This window comes from Sipha flava, unplaced genomic scaffold (genome assembly GCF_003268045.1).
Source record: "Sipha flava isolate LNK unplaced genomic scaffold, YSA_version1 39_pilon_pilon, whole genome shotgun sequence".
Classification (NCBI taxonomy): domain Eukaryota; kingdom Metazoa; phylum Arthropoda; class Insecta; order Hemiptera; family Aphididae; genus Sipha; species Sipha flava.
Genome location: NW_020273107.1, coordinates 1,001,337 through 1,025,669, shown reverse-complemented (window position 1 = coordinate 1,025,669; position 24,333 = coordinate 1,001,337). Strand labels below are relative to the sequence as shown.

General features: G+C 31.2%; 1 protein-coding gene across 1 annotated transcript in view; it reads left to right on the top strand.

Moving 5' to 3' along the window:
• Positions 1-22,170, top strand: part of LOC112688603 — a 42,114-nt gene extending 19,944 nt beyond the window's left edge. Inside the window, exon 3 of the mRNA XM_025561880.1 lies at positions 22,103-22,170. Coding sequence (XP_025417665.1) covers positions 22,103-22,170 — 68 coding nt within the window. The remainder of the gene's footprint in view (positions 1-22,102) is intronic.
• The last annotated feature ends 2,163 nt before the right edge of the window (positions 22,171-24,333 follow it).

Sequence of the window (24,333 nt, the reverse complement as noted above, 5' to 3'; positions counted from 1 at the left end):
ATACTAACGATGTCAAATGTTGCTAACGAAATGGACCGGTGACGAAGCGACGAGACGTGTGGCAATCGGTCTCCTGGTGGAGAGGAGTAACCGCACCGACGGGACCCTTATCGAAGCACGACTGGGAGGCGCACGCTGGCCATAACTTCTAAGCGGATAATTATCTTTATTTTCTTTCGGTCCCTCAGCGAAACACTCGCACGTACACGTATCAATTACGTGGGTTTCACGGTTGATGGCGTTTCGCTCCACGTCGAGAACGAATGGGGAGTGAACGTCCGATTCCGGCGACGGCTGCAACTTCCTGGGCGCTATCCCTCAACATTTCTTCACTGCTTTTTGTTCCTCCTTCGGCCGAGTAACTTTTCTTGGAACACCGATTTCGATGTCTTCCGCAAGTGTACACATGTCAACGGACGACGACGATGATTTTTTTCATCCTTGCGATCAGTGTCCGCTTTATAAAATGTTCACTGTACATGATTTATAGATACTTTTTTTTTTTTAAGTTTCCTCGTTACACGATCACTTGGCTATATCTTCGATTACTCTTTTAAAGAGCGTATAAACCAATGGTGTAGCAAAAGCCTTGCCGAACTGTGCCTACGTCAAGGGCGCGAATTTCGAAAAGCGCAAAATCATGCAAAATTCATACTTTTATTTTATTTTCCAAATGAAAATTTTCTATTATAATTTTTGAAATATATAGATTTTGTCTAATTGTGCAATTAATGATGAAATTATTAAAATTAGGGAATTTATGTAATAATTATCACAGAAAGAAATTATCAATTAATTCGCCAGTCTTAAAGCGAGAATAGCAATTTTCAAAGTTTAAAATTTATACTGTAATAATAACTTGTAAATACAAAAAATAATTTTTATTATAAAAAATCTGTAATAATGTTACAGGTTAAAAAAAATATCATCATATAAAATTTTTAATTGGTTAAAAAGTGGTTTTTTTTCTAAAACCTTCTATGCCACTGGTATGAAGACCAAACACTCAATACGATATTTACCAAAATGATTAAATTAAGTAACGGACATATTGATCTACGATGAGCGTTTGATGCGAGGAAACAAAGAAAACGTTCGGCGAAAACTTTGATCAACTTATTTTAGTATTTCGTTAGAATTGTAATCACGTCATAACGTCTAGAATATCGAAATACTTGTTTTCAACATGTATCCATATATTGAACATGATTTATTGTTATAGTTTAATCAAAGTACTCATCGTATATGTCCATACATATATACTTATAAATTAATTGCAACGTGGCACCTATAATCTCTGGATGATACGAATTATTTTCCGTGTTTTTTTTTTTTTTTTTTAAGGTCATTACTCGATTTATACTAAGCATTTACAGGATTCTTCATTTCGCAGTGTAGTCGTCATAAATTTGACTGTCATGTCGAATGATTTGCCACCTGTGATAATAAAATATACTCGTGTATAACTAGTAAACACCTTGTGTTCATTTTTCCAAATAAAGATTTAACAGTTACATTCTCGAACGACATATTTCGTTTTAATGGTCATCATATTTTATTATTTACTATAAATCGATTCAATATCAATTTCGGACTTAAATGATTCATTCGAAAGCTGTTGATTGTACGTACGAATGCTTTAGAACAAAAACCATTCGTTTCAGTGAACACCAATTGTTTTCGATCTCATTGAAACTTTTATAAAGTTTAGTAAATATTTTAATATTGTTTTAATGCATTTAGTTTCGCGATTTAATTCGTATTTGATCATAGTTCATAGTCCTCTCGGTTGTTATACGACAGGTTTCAACCGATGAACTCGTATCGTCTTTATTGTATCGTCGATAGTTGGCGTTTCAAAAATAAGAAGTTTTAAATAATAAAATGAATCCAACCACCATATAACTGCTATACTATTATGAACGTTCTATTCAAGAAACTCCAGACCAGGCACCGGTGGACTCTATGCGGCTTTCCAAACTTTTTGCTGTGGGCCTTTCAAATATATTTCGTGGTGTTTAAGATTTGAATTTTATTGCAATAAATAAAATCGAATCACGACTGTTATATAAACATTAGAGATAAGTTATAAGCGAGAAAGTAATCTAATCGTATATTATGTGTGTATCACTGATTACTACAGATATTAAAATGTTTTATTGGAGTCTTTCTGAAATAGATTTTAAACGCAATAAAATTTTTGCAAAAAATAAAAATGATTACTGCTATCAGTAGCATTTATACTTGTGAGAAGACATTTTCATTACCAAAATTCCGAAAAATTAAATATTGTTCACGAACACTTGAATGCAGTTTTAAGAATATCAACAACCAATATGCAAATATTTCTATCTAGCATATAACGCGATTATAATGATTGTCTATTTTTATAGAAATTACTAAACGCTACATTATCTTATAAAAATAGAATATAAGAAATAACTTTGCATATGCAGATTTATAAGACAAGACAAAAAAAGAAGAAAACATTGTATTGTTTTAACACAGTTAACCATGACTGATACTATCCGAAGTATCCGCATTTTTCGTTAATCATAATTAGACATGAAATAACTTATATTAAAACATGTAGAAATGTTGACATGTAGTCTTGTAGAAATTGAAGCTTGCTTAGTGGAAATGAGACTATCCATTTATGATTTCAATGATAAAGAATAAAATTATTCAAGAGAGGTTATTGGAAGAAATAAGTAAATAAATGAATGTTGATGGTAGTTTAAATAATAAAATATATCAAAAATGACTAATATATAATTTTTAAATTTACATTCGTCTAAACGCATTTCGCATAATAAAGATAAAATTCCATGACGAGAGCTGTGTTTTTAATAAACAGATGAATTAATGATCTTTATTTTTTTCTAGATTTTTAATGTGCACCACTTTCTAATAGCCCGACACCTTAATCGGATGACAGCTTGACAACTGATTTTTGTTTTGTTTAGGAAGTATGCACTTTATAAATAAAATTGCTTTTAGTTTACTAACACAGTTTTGCTCTCTTGGTGTGCGGCCTTACGCGCGCATTATAATTATTATTATTATTGTTATTGTTTTCGTTGCTGTCGTAATTCTGTGTAAACAATAACGTTATAAATCGTATCGAGGGTGAAAAAAAAAACATATACATGGGTGGAATATGTACAGTAGTCGACGTGAAAACTGTAGCCAGTCGGAGCCGAATTACACATCATCGTCGTTTGTCGTTCAAAAAAAGTTAAATCTTAAAGCAGTTTGCACTTTTTTGACACAAAAACGAGTTCATCGATCGAATGATTGAGAGGTCTACGTCGATTAAGAAAAAAAAAAAGTTTATAGAGTTCAATTTTTTTTTTATTTACCGAAATGAGAGTGTACCTATTTAACTACACAGGAACGACAGGCATGTCCGCCTACTTTGCAGGTCGCGGGAACGATGAATCAAAATACATTTATTTTTCTTTCTCTACTTATATATATATATATATATATATATATATCTTTTATTTTATCACTCTGGTCACAGTGTTTGTTACTGAACTATCTCGAAACGGCTTGACCGATTTTCATGAAATTTTTTTGTATATTTGGTTGGTCTGAGAATAGCTATTTGACTATTTTTTAAACCTCTAGGTGTTAAGGGTGGTCCACCCGAAACGTGTAGATTATATACTTATAATATAGGCGAAGTTATTGGCTTAATATCCGTGTCAACTGTAAATTGTAAATACTACACATTCTTACTGTAATAAGTAATAATATTGTTTGTATATGAATAATGTTAAATAATAAAATAAAATGTGTTATATTTAAACAATTTCGGCAAGACACAAAGGGGCCAATTTGAGCCCTCGGACAAATGGAGTTAGAGACACGAAAAACAGAAGAGAGCAAAGAACTTAATAATTAAAAAAAAAATATTTGCTACAAAATATGTACTAAAAATACTAGAAATATATCACACACAAACAACGTTTGTTAGATCAGCTAGTTATAAATAGGTATATTCGTATGATGAGCACATAGGGTTTTTATATTTGAATAACGTGAAGTGTTAATTTTCTACTTTTGCTATAGCCTTTGTGATGACTAAAGCAATCAAATAAAATATAAAATAAAATAAAATAATACCAATGGTTGGGTGTACCATGCATACGTGGGACCTGCGTGTGTGCTGATGAAACGGTTAACACATTAATTATTGTAATTGAAATACTTGACGCGACTGCAAGGATTCGCTTTATTGTTTTCATAAACAAATATAAAAAAAAAAATATCTCAGAGAAGCTATTCATACAAAGGTAAAGCAAAAATGTGTACTTGCATATTTAATTAAAATGCGCTATTTGTACCGTATCGTAATTTATTGGTTTATGCGCAAAAATTGGACTTGTATTTGACTGTATTAGTTCCATTCTGTAAGTTGTGCACATTGGACAGTTGGTCAGAATAAGTTCATAATTGAACAAAAAATAAATACTTTAATATTTCAAAATAGATAATTTATTATTATACTATGATAGTAGTGAAGTAAACCTATTTAAGCCATTATACGTGTCGCTGCTGTCAGCTCTTATTATAAAGATAAATAAGGATGCCTTAACAACTATAAGAAATCAATATTATGCTGTGTGAATAAAAGGAAATAGTTATTTAAAGATACTATATAAGACTAATAAATATGAAATAAATAAATAAGTAAATAAATGAACAAATAATTATAATAATATCAATAATACAATAATATGGCCTGGTTGGCCCAACAATATAAATAAATAGAAATCAACTGTGTGGCACAAACAGCTCACACTAAATACAAGAATACAAAATGATAGTATTAATTTGCTTACAACGGCACACCGCAGTGTTACATATACAAATACAATGAAAATAAATTATAATAATACTGTAGACCATACGGCACACTAAATACAGAATAAATAATTTATTACGTATAATAATAATAATAATAGTAATATATGAATGGCCCACGGCAATATGTGTAAATATGCAATAAAAAATAATAGCCGTCGATGGCTAGGCCCGTCGGCCTTCACAAAATGTTGGTGGTGCACCACTTACCCGTGCAGTTATGGTACAATTTGTTTCCTGGGATCCGTAATAATAATAATAATAACTATAATAAAACTAACAGTGGTGATCCCGCGCACATGCACACCGACACCGCTAAACACATCACGAATAATTCATGGCAATGAAAACATTCAGCAGCACTCACATACAAGAACGAAATACAACCACGCTCAATCACAAACAACCTCTGGTAAACCTGAAACAGGAAACGAATTTACGCTAGACAATATCTTATTGCCTCGAACGATATTTACCAGCAGGTTGATTCACAAGACAAAATAAAACGTGGTTTCCAAAGATGGCTGCTGACGGACAATGAAATTACGACACGGACAAACGAGAAGAGAGAGACGGTGCCGACGACATTCACCATGAAGACTCTGGCCGTCGGGCACCACAAAATGAAGATAAATGTCTCAGTGTCACCACACAAAACCGGAAAAAACACTCGATATTAATGGTCTTTGTGGCACTGAGAGTATGACTTTAACTTTTACTGGAATACATAACCGACAAATAATGAAAACGTGGAATAACGGTCATTAACGTGCTACGATAACAATGCCATTACGTATCCGGCCGGTCGCACACGGAGGCTTATCACCGCCGCCTACGATGGCTGCGGATACGCAACGTACCGCTATGCATCGCACGAAAATGATAACATAAATGACAAACAAATGAATTGATACACACTAACATTAACAATACGTTATTCTAATATTCACGATTAATTTACCGTATAATAGGCTGTAAATATACATATTATTAACTTTATTATTAACTTATTACAATTAACTTTCTTTTTTCGATACCATTTGTACTATAGTATATTACTTGTTTATTTATCTATTTACATTTTCACATTAAACGTCGAAATGGCATCGTTGGATACATCGATGGATGAGTAATGCTACTAATATATTTTTTTTTCTAAACATTTTTTTTTTTTAAATATTTTTTTTTATTATTCATGCTAGTTGACGTTATTGTTGTTTTTCCGTGTGTTTATTATAATAATATAATAATGTAATAATATTTATTGCATTTTAAAAAAAATTTATACATTAAAATTTCAATAAAATATACAAATGAAAAATGATTGTCTCCGAAAGCCTAGACTTGTGAAGGAGGCAACAGTTCTTGTTTAAGATTTGTGATTATATAAATAAAATAATAATAACAATAATTACATGAGTAGGTATATCCTTATAATCAATTAAAAAAATAACTAGAAAGTAATAAAAACTAATAAAACTTAACAAGTTGGAATACATTGCAATTTATAATCTATTAATTATAGGTATTTACAAACAATTTTTTATCTTGTACTTTACATACTTTTTGTAATGATTATAGTTATAAAAAATGTCTAATAAAAATATCATATTGCATGCAAAAATGTATACCTTTATTATAAAGATCTTTTTTACCAAACTCAATATTACATTTTTTTATTTTGATTACATTTTTTATAGAATTGCGCATAAAATCATTGTGGTTGAAACTAACAGTACCAATTTTATAAAAATATAAATTTGTTAGACTTCTTTAGTATGCGATTTCCACGCCGGTGTTTCAAATTCAACTTTAGGTAACTAAAGTCAGTGGATTGTAAAAAAATAAATCTGCCTATAGCTGTCTATCGCGAAGTTATTAACGTTTAAATAATATTAGCATCGTTATTTTTACTATAGATTTTCCACGGTTTTCAAGAAGACTGTTCGAATAATATCTTGACTATATCAACACCAATTAGTAGAGTGTCATTGATCGAGCCGGACATGCTTCGCACTGACAGTACTCGTGCCACATGATTCGCGTGTCCAAGGAGGCTTGATATCGGTCCGTCCCGTCCCTTCACCGCCGCCTATCACAGCCCGGCCACGAGTCTCACCGATTATCGTGCACGACGACATCGATGTGGGCGTACAGCGATAACTCGCCACTTTTCATTTTCAATTCATTCTTCTTCTTTATTTTTTTTTCGTCTTTTTTTCTTTCTTCACGTCGTAGTGCCGCCTTGACGTGTGTACGTTTTTTAACTTGCGGTCACGTTTTGTTTTTCTACTAACCAATGTGTGTACGTCTTTTCGTCGCCGTCGTTACATTCGACATAAGTGCGTTCTCGCCGCCACCGTAATTAATTAACGAGTGTGAGCCTTCGCCGTCGCTAGTCGAAACGGCGGTTATGTTCATGTTGTTACCCGGTTCGTGTGTGCTGTTTCATCATTGCTTGCCTGCAACTCCCATCTCGTGGTGTCAAGAATGGCGTCCATAATTTACATCGCCGGGTAATAGTCAAATTGCTAATTATTGTTATTATCAATACAAAAAGTCTATGATCAACGAATTAGCTTCTCGTCATTTATATTATAAATATTTGTTAATTATTATTATTCTGGGGCGCCTCATAAATTCAATATTTGTGTATTATTATTATTACTATTATTATTATTATAATTATAATTATTAAGCGCAACGCGCATCCATTGTATGCCTTGTTGTTGTTTTTCAATCATTAACGTCGAAACGTACGGTCGGTCTTCAATATATCTATCCCGCAACCAAACGCGATTTTTTAACAACTATCATTCAAACATGGCTCGTTCACTTAGACTGGAACGCGTTCTCTCCAAACACAGTGTATTATATCGCATCATGAACATGTATTTTTTCAATAATTTTATTTTAGAAGAAATTTAACGTTATGTTAAGTACTTTATTTTACTTTTGAATACCGTATTAATTTATTGAATACTTTTTTGATTCATTAGATTTAAAATGTATTTATATTTGTAATATTAGGTAATAATAAATGAAATATCGGTTCCCGTCTATTTACAGCTAAATTATATACATTTTTTTTTCCCAAGAAATGGTTTATCGATCGACGACGTTAGAGATATTTTAGTGGCACCAATACTATAATTTACAAGCCATACACATAGTAAAACATATTTTATTTTCGTGATTTTATTATACGAACATTATAAATATAAATTTCCTAAGAAAATTATAAATACAATATACCAAAAAAATGGTCATGAATATCGTTTTGCGCCGACGACGGCTAAAGCCTCGTCACAATGGGTGAATTTACACGCAAGTCGTAGACGAATTTACTCGTTTACTCATCTGTGATTGAAGTTGACGGCCAGGCTACTTTTGCTGCTATTCACTGGCTTTTTTATATTAATATAAAATTACTTTATAATTTTTAATAATAAATATTTAGTATTATTTGTTATGCAACACAGTGGCGGTGAATTTCTAAATATAGGATCGGGTGAAAAATATTTTAAAAAACCACATCTAAATATTGGCCCCAATGGCGTACCAAGGGGTAAATATGTATACATTATTCTTCAAAAACCATTGATGTTAAAGATTAATTTTATAAGTTATTTATTTATTTGTTTACCTTTATTAACGGGGGTTTATGTAAAAATGTAAAAAATAATTAATACAAATAACACACATAGATGCATATAAGATAATAATGACAATAATAATAATACATAAATAATATCTATAATGAAAGTGCATAATGATATTATTTAGTCAGTACAATTAGTTACAATTTATTAATTGAGTTGGGCGACAATTTGTAGTCATATTGACTACAAATAATTAAATATAATATGATATAATAATAATTATTTTCGTTTATTTATATAATTTACAAAGTTTTTAATTTTAATACATCACATGTAATAATAATAATAATAATAATAATTTATACTGTCGGTATTTGACACGGCAAATTGTCGACTGTAGAATATAAACAAAATATCGTGGAGGAATTATACATGAAAATCCCATTCCCAAATCCCAAAATATTGGTGTCTGTACTCACTGAGGTATACCAATTAACACAAGGCTTATTACCACTGGTTGTTTGATGATCTTCACAATGACACGGCTCACTCGGGTTCGGTGGCGGCGGCACTAAGGGACACGATATCACGTACGGATTGATAATAGACAGGCGGTGGCACTGATAGAACGACGTATGAATATGAATAACAAACAAACAGGCGGCACTGAAGATACGATCGACCGAAGATGATCAGTGCTCTAACCTAATGGCCGAGAGACACTGATACAACTGAAAACGACAGACGTCGAGAGATATCTAATGTACGACGAATGACGCACCGAAGGGCACAGCTATAACATTGATAACCGAGCAAGTGACCATTCTATAACTAATAAACGAAAGAAGTGTACACTGTGAACTTTTAGTGTGATAGGCTACACGTTCCAGAACTGACGGACGGCAGGTGTGTCCGTATATATAAATCATAAACGTATGTTGACGGTATTCGCGGATCCCGTGTTCTGGTGTATTTAATACTTAATATTATTGATGATTAGTATCCATATACCCTGTTGTTGTCTCTGACTGTGTATTTTAGGTGTTACAATTGATAATTATCACTTTTGTGGTGATAATTAATCATTAATCGAATTAATATTAATCATAAATAACATTTTTGAAATACGGGTGCCGCATATACGCCCTCTGTTGGCAATATCTTGGGAGTGGTGTGATTCCGTTGTTACTCCGTGAGGCGGAAATGTAGTAACGAACACCATCTATGTTTCCATAAATGGTGTTCGTTACAACGGTTTATTGACGATTTTTTGTGAACTTTGTCTTTTATACTTTCCAGGAAGCAAGCGAAACGCATTTTTTGTAGATTAAAATTCTAAAGCAGTCTGTAAAATGAACGTGTTCGTCGAGTTTTTTGTTTTGATCTTGGTAGCATGCCGGTAGACTTTGACGAACGCCGGCATCCAGCGCATGATCCCGAACAGTTACAGGACGCCGACGGATAATTTAGCATCGGCCGTTGAAGGCGGTAAGGCCACGCCGATGACCGTACGTCCGTTGGCTATGTCGCGGATCCAAATTTACGCGAAGCAAGACTGGCTGGGAACGTCGATCGGTGGTACGAAATGTTTTACACAACTTTTTCAACATTTTTATCCAAAACGATAATCGCTAAATAAACGAAACCCGTTCGGAAACGTCTTGACGTTATTCCGTGTGTGTGGGCACACGGGATCGACGGGAACCGACGGCGGGTACACGGACGGCCGTATCGTTCGGAGCCAGACGACGCCGTGCGGATGTTCGCGAACCCGTTGGACGCGGCCAACGACCACCAGCCAGGGGCCGCCGTGCCGTTGCCGTACGGCTACAATCCAACGCACTCTTCCGACGGCCACTCGCACATGGCCACCGCCGCCGACCCGCTGCACCGATTGCGACACTCCGTCCTCGACCATCGTTCGCACCTTGCCGCTGCAAACATATACCGTTCGCGCCTCACCGTTCACGACCACCGAAAGCGCGACGACGCTTATCTTAATTTTGAAATCGGTGTTCACCGGTATATTTATTGGTTTTGAAACCGGATATAAGTTCTGATATATACCGACAATCGAATGTCAACGTGGCTTCGTTAGTATAGTATACTAAAATTTCAGATCCTTTATGGGTATTTATAATTATTGTTAAAAGTATATACAACAGGCCTGAAATCATCATTGATATAAACGAGTGTTGTGCAATAATTAATGCTCTTCAGTACATACACACTCTTCATTCCAAAATATTTCTCATCATCTTTGACTCACAGGCTCTTTCCTCGAACTCATTCAAGCCCTCTCTCTCTCTCTCTCTCTCTCTTCCTTAACTCTCATCATCAAGTCCCTAATTTTTCGTATTAGCCTCAACGATAAAATCGTCAATTTTTTTTGGGTTCCCATTCATGTCGGTATAGCCAGAAACGAGCGAACTGATCACCTGGCCAATTCCACAAAATTCTTCACATATTTTTCCATTTCTGAAATTCCTGCTTCCAATCTCCTTTCTATTCATCGTACGCTCCTCCGCAATGCTCGGCAATCTACTTGGTCCTCCTTATCTCATAACTTCGCCTCATGTCACAGATATGTTGCCCCTATAATACCGAAGTTTCCATAGTTCAACAAACTGAACATTTATAGGCGCCTGATGGTAGGATTCATTCGCCTCCGTATTTAGTACAGTCTCCTCCCCCACTATTCTTTTAAGCTTTCCCTTAATTTTTCAGCATTATATGTTAGTCGTCATGAAGAATCAATTTGCGATTTTAACCACATTATATTTAACTGTTCTTCTCTTCTTCCTAGTAGATAACTTCTTTTTTCATTCTTATCTTCCTTTGGATATATAAGTCCCGACTATAGTCTTATTCTTAATCCCGCTCCATTCCTATCTTTTATTCCATAATTAATTTCATCAATTCCTCAATTTCATTTAATTTACATCAATTAATTCATTTACTTTTTTTTTATATTACCTAATTTTTATAAAATATTGTTAACTACTTAAATTCTATATATAACTAAATAAAAAAATAAAACTAAAAAAATCAAACAATTGTTTGAATATTCGTGTGTATATTTTTTACATTTTTATACTCTTACATACCCTGAAAAAGAGGTATGTGTACACCCACGACGCAGATCATCTACAATGTCCAAGTACCTAGACATTATAATACACCAAAAACCGTTGTACTTTAACGTTTTTTTTACTTATTAACCGTGATGGACGTCGGTGCATGCCGACCACGTTCGACACACAGAACTGGGTAAACATCTCTTTAGTTCGTATGTGCTGTCGAGAAAACGAAAATATAGCAAAAACAGTGAAACTGTAGGGGCGATCGAGATATTTATTTATATTTATATTTATTTGTAGAAAAATATTGTCCCTGCGAAAAAATAAAAAATAAAAATTGAGACATGTCTTTAGATAAGAGTGTTGTTTGTTCTTCGTAATGTTAATCGCAATATTCGTATAGTTTTGGAAACAACGGAAATTCGTTGTTTTTCAAAAATACCTTTTGCACGAGATATTAAGTTATACATACTTGAAATACAAGAGGAAAAAGTTGAATTGGTGTAATTACTTCTGTCCAGTATCAAAACAAGTGTAGTGGATTTTTATTAGCCTTGCGTTGAATTACCGAGTTTGTTTGATTTAAAACAAAAACGATTTAAGAGGAAATTTAACGTTGCCCCCGTGTTCGTTTTTCGTTAATATAAGAAAGTGTTTCGCCCAGATCCCAATTCCGTGGTACTGTAACATGTAATTCAGTTAATGTATATTGATTAAATCGTAAACGAACGTTATTTTTCTGTAATCAGCATTCGATATGCTGGAAAAAAAATAAGTTTATAATCGTAAGAAATTTTATAACGTAATATTACCACTCTGTATAGCTCCTCAGCTGCACTTTTCTCCTGGTTTTTTTTTTTTGAGTTTCAAGCGCTTCGCATTTATTATGCTACGATGGCGTACTCTTTCCTAGTTATGATTTTTTTTTTTTTCAGAAAAAATTGAATTTAAAATCTTTACACGAATGATAAATTATTATAATGACAACTGTGCACATATGCAGTGGTGCTTTAAATGTACTATCACCAATTGTCCCCACGTCATCGGTACTTATAATTTACCGTTAGAAATTTATTATTATAATTATTTTTAATTAATTTTTATTTTTATTTAATACAATAGTTTAAGTAAATACGAGTAATCAACCGTAAAATTCCTTTAATAACAAAAATTAGAAATCCATGGTGCTGTATTGATTTATGTGTGGTAGATTTACCATATACATCGAACTAGAACCGAACTTATTAAAATATGAATTATATTTCATCAAAGACAACTTTTATTATTTATTTATTTTTGCGAGAAAAGATCTCTTTGAACCTGGACGAATTTGATGAAGCATTTGTAGTATAGCCACACTCCGTATAGAATAATACGTTAATAATATACATTCTTACAGTACATTTATGGTATAATAAAAATATTAACTATAGTTGATTGCCAAAACAACACAATCAATATGACAATAAACACCATTTTTTTTTTTTACCTACGATATTTACAAAGTAATTCGCTCATCAATTCAGGGTTCAAAAGTGGTCAAAAACACGTGTTGAAAATATTATTTAAAAACAACTTTTGTTAATATAAAAATGCATGTTTTTTTTTTTTTTTGTTTACAAGCAATAACAGTTATTAATATCAAGCCTACAAGGTATGAAACATAAAATAAAACGTACAGCTATTATTTAAAATATTACAATAATTGAACTTGTGTCCGTTGAACATCAATGTATTACAATCAAAAGTTATAGTTTTAATAAATTTTGCACATGACTTTTTGCATATCACGAAACGTCAACATTCAAAATTACTCAAACAATACGTTGCACGTTAAATATATATTAATTAAAAACTGTCAACTTTCTCGTTGGTTTGAAAATTCGTTTTAATTTGTTGAAAAGCAATAAAAAGCAATAAAAATAAAAAAATAAAAACAAAAATAGAATTGCCCGCCTACGAACAATTATTTGTATGAAGTTAAAAATGTGATTTCATTTTCAATCCTAGCCAGTCGTTGTGATGCGGTACCGTGATGTTGTAGGTACAATATGTACACCGACACCGCGCACCGCGTTAGCTTCTCTCCAGCCACATCACGGGTGGCGATAATATCGCACCAACACTTTCCTACCTACCTCGGACACCGGGCAGAGGGGGAAAGCTTTTGATGCCGATAAGGTAGCGCACCAGCCGGCTGGCGGGCGGTGTCTACGGACGAGGCCACCATCTTACGACGGACACCGGTTTGGTCAACACCGACAAACCGACTCTCCTCCGATCCGTCAATTAAAAGTATTTTTTTTTTTTTTTTGCTCGTGACCGTCGAGGAAGCACTTTGTCGACGGACGTTTCTCGCGTCTCTCCACCACCGTCACCAGAGGACCACATTCCGTACCTGTTTTGTTTTTGTTCGCTTTGACAATAAACTCGTGAAAAACATATTCAGTTCGGTTTCGTGGTGTTTCTTTTTTTCTTTTTTTTTTTTAAAAAAAAAAAACACGAGCCGCTTCACTCAACTGTGACCGGCCACCTCACCGAGGGAAAACCTACCACCGACTTGAGGCCGTGTCAGTTGGTTATTGCCCGATTAACGACTCATGGCCGGTCCATGTACAGCATTTAAGTATATCGCAATACTGTCAGTGGAACGATTTTGCGGTAAAACCTTGCTACAACGGAACTTCGGTAAAACGGAAAATTAATTCGGTCCCGTTTCAAATGCACAACGAATTCATCATGTGCAATACGGAAACCTCACCGAGCCGGAAGCGGACAAGTATCCAATGCCGGACTGGATATCAAGGGGCCCGGGGGTCAACTGGACCTATTATTATTACATTCTTATTAATAAATATTTTTAGTTAATCGTACTCAATTAATCCGTATTCGGATATCCTAATAGCAAACGATCGGCTATTTACCATTATATTTTAATATTACATTTTGTATACTGTTAATTAATACGACACTGTCGAGGGCCCGGAAGGCGATCGCCCATTTGCCTCTCTGGCCGGTTCACCCTTGCAAGTATTCTTATTGTAATTGGCTCAAAGCCCCCCGGTAAGACAGAAAATGCCAACACGTAAAACGCAACATAGATTACGGCTGACGAACCGTTAGTTTAACCTTTTCCATCGTTGATACTAGTAAGATGACATTTCAAACCGCGTAATAAAATGTGTCAACCTCTGGACCAAGGGGTGATTTACACCTTCGTGTCGTACAAATTCATACTGCAGTCATTTGTTTGTCAAACGGACAGTTCTGCATCGGTTCACCAGTTCAACAACAGTCCTAGACGCCATAAATTTGATTTCTTTATCGTGTAATAATTCGAAAAAAGAATGTGTTCAAAACTGTTTTCGTAGAATCTGAATTCCTGATTGATGAGTCAGACGTGAATTCCAACGAAATTGCCCTGACTGAAATTCTATATATTTTTCTCACTATCGATGTTGATCTTGAACACTTTATTTACTCTGATAACCAGTTAGAATTATGGTATAACTGTAACTTGGACTCATCCATTGTTGTAGATCAAGACGAAGATGACGAAAATAATGAATTTAACGGAAACTACCAGGGACGTAGCCAGTGTGGGGGGTCCATGCCACCCCCCCGAAATGTCATCGATGAAATTTTTTTTAGAATCTGAGTGGGACGAAAATACTAGTGTTTTTAAAATGACACGGTTAGCACACACAAAAATATATATAAGTACTCGTATATGTATACTATATGACTGGGTATGAGGTATATATGTATATATACATAAACGATAGACCCTCGTATAAACTAAACTCTATGATAACCATGTTGATAAGAAATGGTCCAGTAATAATTAGTAGGTACCTACCTTAGTTAAGATAGATTTGTAATATAATAATCATGATTGTCCTTTATCATTTGACTAGATTGTAAATTTTATTTTTTTTTATTTGACTTGACTTGACCCCCCCCCCCCCCCCCCCCCCCCCCCGAAATAAAATCCTAGCTACTTCCCTGAACACTACGGAAATCCGAAAAATCTCCTACCTCGACGAACTACGAAAATTCTCAAAATTCAAATTTTTGGATTTGACATCAAGACCCAATAAATACATAATACATATTGAAGCAAAAATAAAATAAATCATTTTTTTTTCTTTTTTATGAAACCCGTCAAAAGCGAGGTTTTACTGTAATACTGTTCTACTGAATATAATGAAATTTCTATTCATTGCATACTAACTAAAACGTTTTTCTAGCATCAAACATAAGTTTCGAAAACAATGAGTAATATCACAGCATTGTGTTGTAACATGGTTTGTGTACGTTGTTATAATGCGCCACTTATGCGTAAGAACTCTGATTATATCTAAGAACATTATTCTTATGTTTAATTTATTTCTTAACATATATATTCTTGACTAACTAGTCAAAATAGTTGTGTAGTAATCAAATACTAGTATATTGCAGGCGAATTTAATATAATTTATACATTTTTTCCTGAAGATTTTATGTTTGAATTGATTCAATATCATAATTAATTTGTTGATAATTGGTAATACAATCATACGCTATCTACATTCATTAAAAAAACCGATGGTTTTTAGCTTTGAAACCTTAAAAAAAAATTATATAAATCGAGAAAATGAACACTGTTTAATAATAATTTTTCTAAATGATAATTATTTTGTAACTGTTAAAATTTACATTTAGTGAGTATATATAATAAATAATTTTTATATAAATAAATAGTGAAGATCAGTGGCGTGTGTGTGTATGTGATGTAGAAAATCGAGACGAGCGGAGGAGGCTTAGGACAAAGGTGGTCGTTCCAAGTAGTAGTGAGACAGATGAAGGAGAAGTAAAGGAGTTTATTAGATCAGTAGCGTAGCTAGAAAAATATTTTTTTTTTGCGAGGGGGAGGGGGTTTAAACTCTCAATAAAATATTTATATAACATTATTCCTATGTTTTAAAATGATTGTACATCTTACAAAATAAGAAAGACATTTTAGGTGGGAGGATTATATACCATTAACCTCTTAGTGCCACGCCGTTGGTTTTTATGTAGAAATAAATAAAATACGTAGTCTAGAGTATTAAGATACGTGTGTTGCTACGCATATTACTACTTTATTTATTTCTATATGATATTTAAACTATTTATTTATAAATTTATTTACGAGTGTTCACCATTTACTTGTTTGTGTTTATTATTTAGTAATTTGTGTTGGTGTATGAAACCATTGTTCAATATTCTATTTAAAAAAGGTATTTTACAATATTTATACAATATTTATTTATTTTAATACATTTTTATTCTGTTTTTTGTTGTATTACATTAATATAAATACCATAGATGTAAAATTTTTAACAATTTTGGTTACATAGATTTAAGCCAAAAATAAGAATAGATTATTAAATCATGTATAAAATAGATTTTATTTAATTGTATTGTTAAGAAAAAAATTAATTCAAAAAAAATGTCAACCCTATTGAAGGGCCAGAACAAATTTCATTGAATTTTCAATGTGATTTCCACAATATTTTTATTTTTATCCACGCTGAAAAAAAAGACTTTATTAATATTTATAATTTGTATTTGATTAACAAAAGGATCGTATAAAGGTCCAAATGTTGGGTACATTATAATCTATCTAAAATGTTTGATTTTCACCCCGGACGAAAATAACAAAACATTGGCACAATAATACTATATTGTAACTCATTGTTCTATTCAATAGCCGTTTATCATTAATAACTTAACAATTATTATAATAATAATGGTAAATATGTAAATATTCACTTATAATAGTTTAAACAAGTGTGACATTAGAATCTAATCCGACCGGAAAATAATAAATATACAAAGGATTATAAGATTAAAGCATACTTATTTTAGTATGAGTAAACCTACGTAGTTTTAGAATGGTCAACTAGAATTTTGGTTTGATACACTCCTAAAATGATTAATTCTATTATAACATTTAAAATGACTATTATGTTTTCTACGAGTATAAAAATTGCATTTTATTTTAATATTTCAAGAAGGCAACTACATTTTTGTATACACAAAACACGCATAAAATACATTAAATAAAAATTATATTATTTACTCTCAGAAGAAAAGCTTTAGTTTGAATCTCTTTCACTAGACGTATCTCATTTTCAGTAGTTCTACAATCACATGGATTTGTGGATTACATAATGTATTAAATGTTTCAATACATAATTCATAAAATTACTAATGCAATAATTTTGAACGATATTCAATTTGTTGTTTTGTGAATAATAGATTTTCATCGTGAAATTGAAGAATATTTAATAATCGTTTTTTAACAAAATCAGCGAATTTTTAAAAAAAAATTAATAATTTCTAATTCAAAATCGGCCGTACGTTACGAATATAATAATAATAATAATAATAATAATAATAATACTCCATGGTAACTATTTATATATTTATTTACTTATTTCTATGCATGGGCTATTTGTCTACGTGTCAAATAATTGTTCTAAATTCATTTTTAACAGTTTTGTTAACCTATAATCGATTACTGCTGGTGGAATATTGTTGTCAACGAATTAAAGAAAAATTTACATTGATATTCATGAGGATTACATACTATATCATCAATATCTAATAAATTATGTTATGTTACTTTCGAACGAAAATAATTTATGCATTTTATGAAACAACAAAAATATGCCATAGAATAATATTATTATTGTTGTTCATTAATCACGATTTTAGAGTGACCTTAACTGTCAAGTGTAGCAAGAAATAATAACGTCACCCTATGTAAAATCAATGGCAACATTATTCAAATAATACATTATAATATATAATTCAAACTAAATAAACTAATTAATAAACTTCAAAAGAATAGTTCAAAAAAAATTGTTCAAACCTGAGAGAATTGTGGGAACATGTTCAATGAAATGGATTTCTACTTTACTCTATCTATGTTTGGATTACCATCTTCAAAAGTATAATAATTACACTTACATATTCCGTTCGTAAATAATAATAATTTATTCAAAGTTTAAGTTTATCACGAGAGCTTAATATAGTTAATATTAGTATAGGATTAGTGGTGATTTTAAAGATTCCGTTTTTTCCGTGTATATTTTCATATAATTAACTTTTAAATGGCTCGTAACTTCAACATTTCAAAAAATGAAATATTTTGCTTTTAATGGAATTTTTAATTGATTTCAAAAGAAGAATCAAAATTACATGGTCCCTAGGCATAAATGAATTATAAAAATGAAAACGGAATTTAAATATCTTTATTAACACTGGAGTTATTACAATTTAGTAAATCCTCGCGGGACTTTCCGTCCGTATACATAGATGTACGGCATAGATCAATATAAAGACTCGACCACTGAAAATACACTACTTCGTTTCTCAAACGCATCGTTTGAACTTAAACATCTTTGAGTTCTTCAAGACATTATTAATAATTATGACCAAATATAAATTCAAAACAACTCGACGTCGTAATACATACATTTTCAATTTTTATAATATGAACGGGCTTACTTTTTAATGGATTTTTTCAAACTTTTTCTCTCGTTTTAAAACAAATCATCATGTTTTTCATACTTAGAAAATTATATTACTAGCGGTTTTGTTCGTAAAAAGTTAAAGTAGAATGTATATTCACTTTGATTTTCTCGTCAATATCTGTTAAAACATATACTTTAAAATGGCAATCAATACTTTTCGTTTAAAGACGAGTATATATTGATCGATAAAACATATACAATTCTTCTATTGAGAAAGATAATCCATGGGTCCAGTGATGTCACTTAAGTATTTTAATAGCAAATCAAAATTTGAGAAAACCAATTATTTCTATCGCCTGTACGTTAGTATAGATACCGAACGGAGCGTAAAAGGTTTGGTTTTACAATGGTGATTTTTTTTTTTTTCCTTTTGCCGTTAATACATTTTACCGTTGATCAGGAAACGTGTAACCGAAATGTACATATAGCACCTCCTCACGAGATAGAAAATCGGACCCATATATCGATACTCATTTTATTTACTCCTTATATTTTAGAAATAAATAACCGGGGCTAGGATTTGTTTGCAACAGCATGTTTTTTTTTTCTACGTCCAAATGGAGTTTTAGTAAGTAAGGTCCACAATTTATATTATTCTGATGAAAATTGTACTATTTTTATTTTGTATGTTTAAACATATATTGAGCTTTATGCATAATTTTGCATATTTAGTATGCATTGTATTTATTGTATTTGAACCGGTAATAATTAAACTGATCAAAGTATTTAACGTGGTCTTTTTGTCATACAATCCATCAGCGCAATATGGGATAAAATATTGAATAGTTTGACGGAGAAAAACATAATTAAAATACAATTAAACACAATTGATAAAAGCATATAGGTATCAATATCAAATCCATGATTAGATATAACTCGTCAAATATTAATTTATTACATACAATCCAAAAGGATTTAAAACTCTCTAATCAATGAATCATGTATTGATGACGAATCGAACGAGATCAATGTCAGTTATAATTTAACACCGATACACATTCCTTTATTTAAATATGCACCAACTATATCATGTGAAGTAGAATGAAGCTTTAGCCATTATAAATCAATACTGCGCTGCAATCGCCGATCATTTATATTTGTATTTAAGAAAATATGTGGTCGTGGCATATAATACACGCATTTTCACTATTGAATGTGAATTATTCATTTTATTTATAAAATAATAATTAATAAATAATTTTTAATATCAAATATATTATATTTTTACAATCAGCCAATCACTGATGTATTTCAATAAATAATTTTTAATCACACCTGTGCAAAACGGACGGTCCTAAGCCTAAATGAAAAGGGAAATGTGCTGTTGTGCTCAAACGAATATTAAAAAGGTACATGTGCGCAAATGGGTTGTATCTTTATTCTTCGAACCTAAGATTTTTTTGCTTAAACGAGTCATCCCTGTTCGCCAAAGGGGATGTACCGCGGGATCATCATGAACGCGCACGTACGAATGTCATTAGGAGGCATGGATTTTTATGCAATGAAAAAGTTGAAATACGTAAATATTTATGTCATTATTTTTACCAGAACACGAATAAAAATAAAAAATAAAATGTGACTTATTTAATGAAAAAATCGGTATTTCATTTTTATTTTTAATTTCTAATTAATAATTATTCGTCTAATCGTCTTCACTGTTGACTACTTCGAAACAATTGGACGCAACGTACATTTGGAGTTTTCAAATTTTAATGTAAATACGACGGTTAGGTTTCAAAGTCAACTCGTAACGGCTGAATGTACATTCAACGTCGACCGAGGTTAACGGGACATATTTCATACCACATATGGTGTTACTTAGGTATCATTTGACGTATTTTCATTTTTATTCGTAAAAATAACTCTAATAGTTTTTTTGTAAATCAACGTCATTACTGAGTACGTAGTTTAATTTATTTTTTATTATAACACCGGTTTCTCCTTAAAATTCATTTCATTTGATTTCTGCTTTTTCCACTACCGCGAGACATTCAGTAATTGTTTAATGTTTCTAATTTTTTTTAATACCAAGAAACAAACTATTCATGGAAATATATTTAAAATAATTTTTTACGTTATTATTTTATACAACATCAGAAGCTTGTAGAATATTGCAAAATCTGAATCAAGATTTGAAATAACTTGTTTAATTTTAATATTATAATTTTAACAGAAATAAAAATTGTATAGGTATGAAAATGTGAAATATTTACAAAAAAAAAAAAAAAGAAAATATATATTATATGACAAATAATTTGTATATTATCCAGGATGAAACGTGCTAATTTTTAATCGGAATTGAGAAATTCACATTAAATAAAATTATGTATTTACACACAATTTCGTGCCCTTATTATTTATATTTTTTTCTGCTTGTTTTTATTACATTGTACCGTTAAAATTTAGTCCAACATTTTGGGTAATTATTACAAATCAAATGTTCGATGTGACTATTGATTAGGAAGTATACGCGACTTGTTTATGTCATCCTTGCGATGAATATACATAACTAATAATACACACAATTATATATACGTGCTTTACTATAAAACCAAAATAGCTGTGCAAAAACAAATTGTCAATAAAACAAATGAATATGCGCTAATAAAATGGTCGGTCGAAATTAGGTGACCTAATTTGATAGCGTTGGATTACACTACTGAAAAAGCGAATTATTGTTTTTTACGTTAAAATTAAAAGAAATTGGCATATTGAGAAATTTCCAGTGGTTTCTAACCAGGTCAATACAAGAATGATGGGTTTACAAATAGTTCGTAGGAACTGATTTGGTAGTGTTCGGGAAAAACGCCAAGTGAAGGCGCTAAATGAAAATAATTTGTAATATTTTTTAATTTATAATTTATAATCGCTTATTTTATTATTAAGTAATTTAACATTTTTCAAATTTTACGCAAAATAATATAAAAGTTATCTTATTGAATTTTGAAATTCTCCAAACTTTAGAATTTGCATGCTTTTCCAGAGCACGGTCCAATTGTGAACGGGTGGGCATTGCAATTTTCCTCCAGTGTCCTTCGTTCGTTATCATAATCAATTATCACATCAATTGTGAAATCATTTGTTGTATTTTTTTTTTTTTTACTATTTAATATTCATAATATATAATAATAATAATAATAATAATAATAATAAAAATAATGATGTTAATTTTAAACTTATTAACTTTATTTCAACTTTCATACCACTAATAGATACTTCTAATAATAATTGATATAGAGACTATCGTAGTTATAACGTGTGTGGAAAATATATCGGCAGTGTAAAAATTACTGATAGTAAGTGAAATTATAATATTGATCGTGACATGTAATGTTATGAACATCGATTTGTTTGATTGTTCTAATTATTTGTTATGAAGACCCATTTTAGATTATTCGCACATAAGAACCGCGCATATAACATGTTATCGTACGTGTATGTTCAATTTTTGTCGAATGTTTGCACGTGATTTAAAATCACGATATAGGTTCAGGAATTCTCAAAAATATTAGAAACAAATTTTATTTTAATTTGGAGGAAAACTATCATATTGATAACGGTTGAGGGTCACTTTGGCAGAAAAGGGGAACTCCCGAACGGGTATTCGCTCCGATTAAAAATTACAAATTACAATTACAAAATACAAACTTAGAGGCAGTAGTAGAACATTTAAAGGAACACATTTCGAATGCGCTTAATATATTTTTACACTCTTAATCTAATGTGTATTAAAGCGAAAACACATTTTTCTAAAAAAAAAAAAAAAAAAATAGTTGATTTAAAATCAATTTTTTTAATTTTTACACATCTCTCGACTTCATAAACTGAGAAAAAAATTAAATAAAAAAACGTTACAGCTTTTTGTTCTCCTCGTCCTAATTTGGAACTCAAATGGTCTAACTAACCGTAAATACGAGTTATTAGCCATTAAACAAAATAACAGAATAGATATTGCACTAATTTCTGAAACTCATTTCACTTATTCATTATGGATCAACTTACCGGGTTCCGATAGATTTTGAAACTAATCATCCAGATGGCATAGCTCACACAGCGGCTGTCGTTATAATAAGAGCCTCATTAATATTTTATTCCTTACAGCCGTATCGAACAAATCATTTGCAAGCTTTTGGAATATCGTTGGTACTTAAAAGTATCCAGAGATAGGCAAGATACATTAGTATAAGTATTTAAACACTTGGTACTCGATACATTGACTATCGGTATCTAGATACAAGTTACTTAATACCTACTTACATTTTAAGTATTTAAATATTAGATGATGCTCAATACACAATACTCGATACAAGAAATTTAATTTCAAACAGTAATTGTATCCATTCCACCATATTATGTCTATATTAGATATAATATAGGTTAGTCTATATTAGATTCTAATAGAAATTAATGTTTTAGATAATAATCATTGGTTGTATGAACAGATAATAATATTAATACAATTAATAATATTTTTTATTATTTATATTATTATTATATTGTACAATAATATTATTTAATTACAACAACAGTAGGTATAAATATTATAAGTAACATAATAATTAGGATTGAGCTTGTTGCACAAAAAAAAATATAAATATTTAAGGATACAATTACTAAAAATATACTAAGTATTAATAGGATGGAAAAATTATTTTATTTTTATTTCAGATATATAAGAACATAGACTCGTAATAATTTCACTAACGAAAAGATGGGCATGAGTACAACAATAATTTCGACTTAACGTGCAATGCAGAAATGGCTTATTCGGGTTTTCAGCATTTACAAAATTGATATTAATCGCGATTGCTGTGCCGAGTGCCGACCATCGGTATCTTTATGCTATTAAGCTTTATCTTTCAACCATCCGGATCGCTCGGATAATAAATTGCTGAAATAAAATTATAAATAATTTACTTACAGCAGAACAACATATAAAATTCAGAGGCACACCATCAATATAAAACAATATAGATAAGTAAAAAACGTAAAGGTACCTGTTGTATAAATATTGATTTTTAAAATAGTATAAAACGAATGGTACTTACATATTTTTATTAGAAATATTATTTTCCCAATAATAAATGTTAATAATATTTATAAATAAAAAAATATTACACATTTATTTTTTCTTTTTAAGCGTATTTTTAATTTATTGAGTTACTTTTATTTTTTGATAATATCTGAATGAAATATTTGTTTAATATTGTTAGA